General features: G+C 40.0%; 1 protein-coding gene and 1 pseudogene across 1 annotated transcript in view; both read left to right on the top strand.

The window, feature by feature from the left end:
* Window positions 1-6,036, top strand: part of LOC107751517 (kelch-like protein 33) — a 12,818-nt gene extending 6,782 nt beyond the window's left edge. The window contains exons 6-7 of the mRNA XM_016567256.1: window positions 2,629-2,799; window positions 5,215-6,036. Of these exons, the coding sequence (XP_016422742.1) occupies window positions 2,629-2,799; window positions 5,215-5,740 (697 nt within the window). The 3' untranslated portion in view covers window positions 5,741-6,036. The remainder of the gene's footprint in view (window positions 1-2,628; window positions 2,800-5,214) is intronic.
* Window positions 6,037-7,163: 1,127 nt separating this feature from the next.
* The window catches only part of LOC107751518 (macrophage mannose receptor 1-like), a 1,862-nt pseudogene continuing 213 nt past the window's right edge, over window positions 7,164-8,812 (top strand).

Genomic DNA, 8,812 nt, shown 5'->3' with positions numbered 1-8,812 from the left:
TCACATTGAAAGTGTAGTTTGTTATAATAACAAAGGTGGACTCCAGGCACATTTTCGGTAGGACAAAAAATTAGCATTTTATTTAAAATGTTAACCCATACCTAGGCTTGGGAATCCAAAATCTATTCCAATTCTGGAATAGGATGCTTATGGTCAGGAATCATCTACTTGTTATAAAATTAAAATTTCGATTCCTCTTATCGATTCCTTTGTGCGCATTTTAATATGACTTTTAACCATTCAGGCACAAGCAGCCTCATGCTCTGTTTTCTGTACTGCACACATAGGGGCGTGGCCATCATTTCAGAAATGAGGGGGACAGAAATGTAAAAATAAAAAAAGAACAACTTTTGACTTTTGTCTAATTGACAAGCTTTATTTTTCTTATGTCTTTTAATTGGCTAAGAAATCAAATACACTGCTGGACGATAACCAATCATTTGTATTCTATATTTTTTTCTGTGTTTTCCTAATGACAATTTTAGGATTGGCATATACAAATGCATAATAAAGCAGAATTGTTTCTATATTGTAATAAATGTTGTCAATTAGCACTGCATTATTCATATACTATATTTATTACCTGGAAATTACCTGAAATTACCTTTTTTTTTGCTACAGCCATAGCTGGATGCCTTTGTCCATATTAGGGATTTCCTGCACATCATAAGTTATTATATAACTTCTACTGGGCCATTGTGGACTTTCTGCGCGAGAGCACCCTCCGGCTTCGAATATGAATGAAACATGTAATGCATTAGAGTGTTTTAGCGCTCCGTGATGTTCACATCGTTGGGTTCCATTCCCCGAGTCTATCCCAGAGAGGGCTCCAGTCCCCGAGTTTAGCCCAGAGAGGGTTCCAGTCCCCGAGTTTGGCCCAGAGAGGGTTCCGGTTCCCGAGTTTATATCGCTGGATATTAAGTGTCCCCAACTAAGCAAGCCAGAAGCGACAGCGGCAAGGAACCAAAACTCCATCGGTGACAGAATGGAGAAAAAACCTTGGGAGAAACCAGTCTCAGTCGGGCGGCCAGTTCTCCTCTGGCCAGACGAAACCAGCAGTTAAATTCCAGGTTGCAGCAAATTCACATTGTGCAGAGGACTCATCTGTTTCCTTTGGTCTTGTCCCGGTGGCCGTCTAGGACTGTGAGAGGGCTCCTGTCCCCGAGTTTGGCCCAGAGAGGGTTCCGGTTCCCACGTTCAGCCCTAGGGCTCCATTCCCCAAGTCATGCCCAGGGAGGGCCACAGTTCCTGAGTAAGGCCTATGGAGGGCCTCTGAAACAACCTTCTCCCCAAGGATTTTTTTTTTGGAAGGGGGGGGTGGTAGTAAGGGTCCATCCGAGTGCCGAGGCCAGGCTCCCCGAGCTCCCTGTTCCGCCATGGCCTCCTGAACTGTTTGATCCGCCTTGGCCCCCTGAGTTCCCTGCTCCGCCATGGCCTCCTGAACTGTCTGCTCCGCCATGGCCCCCTGAATTCCCTGCTCCGCCATGGCTTCCCAGTCTGCCTGTTCCGCCATGGCGCCCGAAACGGGTGCCACTCTGGAGGCCTGCTGTCAAGTATAAGCCAGTCCTGAGGGGCCTCCAGAGTCCCCACAACCCCTCCCCATTGGATGTTGTGTGGCGCATGGACGCGCCTTCGGGGATGGGGGAGTAATGTCAGTCCTGTGTCTTGTGTTTTGTTCCCCACGTGTTCCATGTCCCAGTTTTCCCATGTTGATTGTGTTAATTTGGTTCCAGGTGCTGTCTCGAACGTCAATCCCGTGTCCTACATGTATCTCCCTACATGTCAATAAAGACTGTTTGATTAAGATTCTCCTGCGTTCTCCTCGTTCCTCGCTCCTTACCGTAGGCACATCGTGACAACGATAATGCTTAAACTGGTCAATATTTTGCTCAAATATTACAATCTTATATTATAATATAAACTTTCAGAAAAGCACAAATTCAGAAAATGTCAGCTCGCATAGTTGATTTTACCTCATCTAGCTACTTGATTTATTGTAAAGATTGTGGTAATTGAATTGCTGTATTATGAAGACTGGTACAAAAACTTCTCTCAAAAGTTAAACCACTCAAATTTGTAATACAGTTATGTTAACATTTTTCTATTATAACAAGAAAGATGCTATTCAGAAATCACAATTGCAAACAGTCCAGATTAAAGTTTTAATTTATCACCATCGTTTATCACTGAGGTTTGCTGACAGATTGTAGCATAGCAAACAAATGCCTAAAAAGAAAAGAGATCGACTGTACTACAATTTCATTTGAGCAAAATATTGTAGTGAAGATCTAAACTCCAACATATCTCTTTGCCATTTTTTTTTGATCATCTGCACTTTTTTGTGCCTTAGAACAGAAAGAGCGCAAGCATATGGTTGCCAGAATGGGAATACTAAGTAAAACACCGTGCAGAAAATGTATCGATTTAAGAGAAAAGTTTTAACTGGGGGGGATTTAAAATCTTGACATCTGATGGTCAGAAGCACCAAAGCTTGTTGCCAATGCAAGATAAGGCAAATGTCAAATGAATATGAAATGATTTCCATATAAATAACCTGTGGGCAAATATCGCAGATGATTGCTTAATCGAGAGAAGCATAAATCATCTAGTCTGTGTGTCCTTGTGCAGATTTTATCCTGCTCAGGGCAGATGGGAACGTCTTCCTGACATGTCCAGACCCAGGGATTACTTCGCCGCTGTGTGTCACAGAGGGAAGGTGTTTGTCCTGGGCGGAAACTGTGATGACATGAACTGTCTGGACTCAGTGGAGTGTTACACACCTGAGGACAACACCTGGAGGTAAAGACAGTCTATTGCTGTTCACTACAGAGTCTTTACACATGCTCACAGAGTATACCATTACAGATAAAATACAGGTGTTTCGTTGAATATAAAGAAGCTTGTATGTTTTCCATATGAGGGATCCAAATAGTATTTTGGTAGTTATAGATGCATGAATTTGATAGAATGAATCAGTGCTTTTCAACCATGTTCCTGGATGCCCCTAACACTGCAGTTTTTGAATGTCTCCGTTCTCTTTCACACCAGTTTTCAGGTCTTGGAGTCTCTACTAATGGGCTGATGACCTGAATCAGGTGTGTTTGACAAAATGTGCACTGTTGGTGGGGGCTTGGAATAGGGTTGAAAACCCCTGGTATACACAACAAAATATCAATGCACATGTATCTGCAAGTTCAAATACTGCAGGATATTTTCTCTTGACCTCACAATTCTTCATAATGTTTGAAGTTTCAATGTGTTCATCAGCTGGTGATTTGGAAACTTCCGGCCATTTGTCACTTCTCCTCAAGTTCACACAGGTTTTCTAGCAGAGGAACCACAAGTGTAGAGAATCACAAAGCCATAAACGTGCTTGAAATTTGGAGGGGAACAAAGTACTTTTTGACCGATATAATGGACCTTTTTATTTAAAGGAAATAAATAATTTAATTAGATTTAATAAATAGATGAAAGGAAATTAAAAATGTATTTTTATTTTGAAATATTCACACTCTTAATCATAAGAGTCTCTCACATTATGAATCACGTAAATGGTAACCTATATTTTTCATTCAAAATGGTATAATTCCACAACAATATCACATTAAATATACCCAGCCGGCATTTCAACGTTGAATCAACATCAGGTACCATGGTTGAATCAAAGTTGAATCATGTTTTGGTTTTGAAAACTGAATCAACGTTGATATTGTGACGTTATCGCACTGTTGAAATTGCAACGTTGTTTCACTATCTTACCTTCAGCATGGGTGAATTACCTCTTACCTCTTTCACTGTTAAGAGTGTGGCGCTGGAATTCACGCTCGGCTTCTGTGAAAAGTAAAGTCCGTCTTCTTTGATTTTACTGGCTCATTTTGACAAGTGAGGAAGACTATCCTAAAAATTACCTTTAATTAACGAGGAAAAGACTCACTGTGGCTAAGTTTACACGACAATGATGTAGTCAAAACCGGAAAAGTTTTTCCCTTGCATTTTAAAAATAGTTTCACATATACACGACAACGGTTTCAAAACGATTCACGTTTACACATATCAAATACCAAAAATGCTGTATTACGTATGCCAGGCCAGTAGATGGCGATGTCACCTTGTTAGTAAAACAGTACACTTTGCTGAAGAAGCGTTAGCAAACTCACTACCATGTACTCAGCCATTGTTGTGTATGTTTGTTCGCTCTTGCCTTTAAAATCGACACGTACTGAGCATGTCTACATACCTAACACGTACTACGCACACGCATGATATCACCGTTTTCAAAGATTCCCGTATTGGGTGTTTACACGGAAATGATAACGGTGGCGTTTTCAAAAACTTGCACTTTGAAACCCGTTTTCAAAATTATGCGTTTTCAGTCCATTGTCATGTAAACGAACAGGCAAAACGCATAAAAAGTTTCTCGTTTCTCGCTGAAAATGTTGTTGTGTAAATGGCCCCTGAGATTAAAATCTCTTTTCCAGGAGTGTCCTGGCCAAGATAGGCAGCCGAGTTTGCATATACAAATGAACAACACAGTTACAACATACATTACAAAACCAACATATAACCAGTTAAAAACAATTACACACCATTAAGTTGCTCTCTAAGTTAAAGACTTAAAATAGTTATAAGACTCCTTTTGGAGAAGATTCCAATCTGAAGTGGTGGCATATTTAAAAGAGGTTTTACCGAGTTCAGTTCTGACAAGGGCACACAAAGATTATAATTTGATTGAGATGTAATGAATAATTTCCAAATAAAGTCCTTTGTATGACACGACAGAGATAAAATGGCAAATGTCCCAAAATTGCCTTATAATATCTCAACAGATGGCAATGCATTTTTCACCGAACACTCAAAGAAGGCCATGCAACTCTTTTATATAATTCACAATGATGAGTTGAAAATTTACTGTACAATCAGTTATACATTTGTCCCAACTTCTTTATTTATTTATTTTTTTCTCAAATATGTGAACCAAAACGTAGCTTGTTGTCAATAATAATACCAAGATATTTGTACTCTGACACTGAGGTAATTTGGCTCCCCTGAGAAGTTTGAAGAGTTCTCTGAAGAAGTTCTCGAATTTGAAAATAACATGCATTTTGTAACTTTTAATCTTTTAACGAAACGTTTTGTCATTCTAACAACAAACTAAGCAGTTCAAGTCATGTCCATTAAATATAAATGTGTCTTTTCCTCCTGCTGCTATCACAGGTTGTGTCATCCTCTGGACGCTGCTCTCTGCGGTCACGCCGCTGCCGTGTTGAATGGAGAGATGTTTGTGTCTGGTGGTTGTGACTCTCGTCTGCGCTGCTGTCCGTGTCTGTGGATCTATGACCCGGTGCACGGCTGCTCAGAACGATCACCCATGACAGCAGGAGCGGGACGGGCAGGTCACGTGATGCTGGTTTCGGGACAGCGATTGGTCGTGGCCGGGGGGTTGCAGCCAGTGTGGGTGGGGTTTGGAGACCAGCTGCAGTGTGAGTCGTACGATCCCGTTCATGACTCCTGGACATCTTTCCCCATGCTGCCCCGACCGCACCTCTCACCCGCGGCGGCCGCTCTTGACGGTCAGCTGTATATTTTGGGAGGGTCTTCGGCCGATTCTGCCCGTGATACACCATGGGTGCACCGTTATGATCCACAGGCAAAGTGCTGGGACAAACTGGGAGCAATGCCACGACCTTACGCAGATCTCGCTGCATGCGCTTTACAGCTGCCTGACAGTCTGAAGAGCTGAACGAGCGGTTGAAATTTCATTTTTATGAATATTTATTAGTGTATTCTAATATTACAATGACTTTCCGGGATTGTTCTGACACTTACACAAAAATTTGTCAGGGTGAACAAAATTATAAATGTTAACAGCTGATTGTGCGCACTTACCAACAGCTGTCTATTGAACAAACATCCTATAACAATTAATAATGATGAGGCAAGTAGGACTAGGCAAAAAAAAAACTGACTAGAGCTGCAGGAAAATTACATCATGTCACCACTGATTGGCTAATGTAAATGCAACTGTATCAGAGATGCTTTAAATAGTTTCCTGCTCTTGTAACTCTTGTTGTTTCCTGCTCTTGTGTAAATACATTTACACAATATGTACCTTTTTGTGCTATATTACGTAGCTTCTGCTGTTCTTGCAGTGTAAAAATGGCTTAAGTGTATGTGAACGTGAATTTTAGTATTAAATAGGAACCTTTTTATCTGGTTTGACCCCTTGTCTAGTCAGTCATTGCAGGCCTGGATGTCCTCATATGCATGTTAATCAATGGAGAAAAAAAAAATAACGAGAGAAAAAGATTAAAGAGAATAAGGTAAACGAGAGAAAGTGGTTAAAGTAGCATTTAAATCAAATGCAAGCATGATTTGTAACACCAGTGAATGAAATTTACTGTTATATAAGTTGAAATTATATGAAGAGAGCAACAGTGCACCTGCACACAAGTGAAATATAATGTGGAGTTGTCTGTGCCTATGATTTCCATAAATTAAGAGTTGTGTGTTGTTGTTGTCTTTTATTTGCATGTGTCATTACATTGTGTGCATAGCACTCATGACACAACAGATACTAATGGTGATACAGAATATGTTCAAAGTTTGTGAAAATATTGTTTAGTTTGGGATGCAGAAACATGCTGTTGGTCACTGACAGTATCAAAGCTGAAAGAAAATGCAAATGTTGAGATGGATTTTTCCCGTGAAGCCGCTGTGGAAACACAATACTTCATTACAGCAAAGACAGACTCTCCACATTCAAATTAACACACTTCCAGAGAATTACACCTACAAAGACCAACACATAAAAGACAAAAAAGAAAAACGTGAATGAGGAAGACACATTTGTTTAGAGTAGCCTAATAAACAAATGATGTGATGCTGAATGAGAGCAGATATGATAATCACATAGTTTGAAGCTGCAGACAGAAACATCAGACTCAGGACAGAAACACACGACCTCTAAAGTAAGAATAACTTGTATGCTCAATATTTAACTAGAATTACACTTTGATATATTAATATTGTCTTAATAATTGTGTACAGTGAATTTATGTTCCTGTTAAGATGTAGTTTTAATTGTCACTGAAATCATGTTTTACACCAAAATGAATCAGTGAATATTTAACATCTGAGTTTTTCTATATCTTTTCTCTTCAGAAATGGACCAAACTCTATTTTTCATTCTTCTTCTCATTGGTGAGTGTTTGTGGTTTTATTTATGGTTTATAGTTTCATTAGGTTTGATCCTGTTATGAAGATCATTAAAGCAAAGCCTCTCTTTCACAGCTCTCTGCTCCGTATCTGAATGTGTTCAGCGTCAGTATCACTTTATAAATGAGAGGAAGACCTGGACTGAAGCTCAGAGATACTGCAGAGAGAAATACACAGATCTGGCCACCGTTGACCACATGAACGACATGAACGAGCTGAAGAAGAGTGTGAATTATGGAGGTGTTCAGTTTGTCTGGATCGGGCTGCAGAAGACGGGTCGTGATGAATGGCAGTGGTCTTCAGGTGAAGCTGCGCTCTATCTGAACTGGGCTACTGGACAACCAGAAGGCAGAGATGATTGTGCTATGATGTTCAATGGAACATTTGAGGATTTGCCATGTAGTGATGCCCGACATTTCATCTGCAACAACAGTGAGTGCAGCTATTTAAAATCACAACAACCGTTAATTTGTAGATGTACATTTAAAGATTACTTTTTAATTTTATTGTAATTTCTATTAATTTCTAAATGACTAATCCACTAGTCAACATTTTAGCTGTAGTGTAACAATGTCCTCTGTTTGACAATTCTCTCATCTGACTCATTGTGTCTCAATCCAGTGTTCTAGAGAGACATATAAGGAAACATAATGGACAAACAAAAGGAGCTTTATAATAATCATGATGTTCCCAGATGTTACTTCATGTTAAATATGTTACATCTTTAAAATAATCCTGAATATATTGTGGATATTCAATATATCACTAGCTGTAGAAGCAGCTCAAGTTGAATGACATGTTTCTGATGTTTCCATAGCTGCTCCTGTTCAGATCCAAACCATAAAGCAGCATAAGAATAATTAACAAACTGATTCATGAATCTTCTCTCTTTTTTTTTGTTTTTCTTAAAGCAAACACAGGACTAATCTTTGTCAATCAGCTGAAGAGTTGGAGAGATGCTCAGAATTACTGCAGACAGAATCACATTGATCTGGTCAGTGTGAGAAACCAGAATGAGAGTGAACAGGTTGAGCAGCTCATTAATATCGTGGTCGGAACAACCAATTCACCTAAATCACAAGTCTGGATCAATCTGTTCAGAGTCAGAGACTCATGGCAGTGGTCAGATCAGAGTAACTCCATATTCAGATACTGGGACACTGGTGAACCTACTAATAGTGGAGGAGGTGAAAACTGTACAGCTGTTAATGCTCAGGGAAAATGGTTTGATGTCTCTTGCATCAATCAATATTCTTTTGTGTGTCATGAAGGTGAGTAGATCTTCACAAAACACACACACTCCATCATCACCTCCAGATCTCTTAAAGTTGACGCTACATCTCTGAGATGACAAATTCATCCACAGTGTTTGTTCTGCATGTTGTTTTTGATCAGTCTCTCTCTAGTTTCTGCTTGTGCTTTGTTTGGTTTCCAGATAAACTGATTGTGATCAGAGAGAATCTGACGTGGTCTGAAGCTCTGAGATACTGCAGACAGAATCATGTGGATCTGGTCTCGGTTCATTCAGAAGAGATTCAGCGTCGTGTGATGAACGTGGTTAAACGGGCGTCTACTGCGGCGGTGTGGTTGGGTTTAC

Source organism: Sinocyclocheilus rhinocerous, unplaced genomic scaffold (assembly GCF_001515625.1).
Source record: "Sinocyclocheilus rhinocerous isolate Xijiao unplaced genomic scaffold, SAMN03320098_v1.1 scaffold2696, whole genome shotgun sequence".
In the NCBI taxonomy this organism is placed as follows: Eukaryota; Metazoa; Chordata; class Actinopteri; order Cypriniformes; family Cyprinidae; genus Sinocyclocheilus; species Sinocyclocheilus rhinocerous.
The sequence above is the reverse complement of the archived record's forward strand: the minus strand, read 5'-3'. Positions and strand labels throughout refer to the sequence as shown.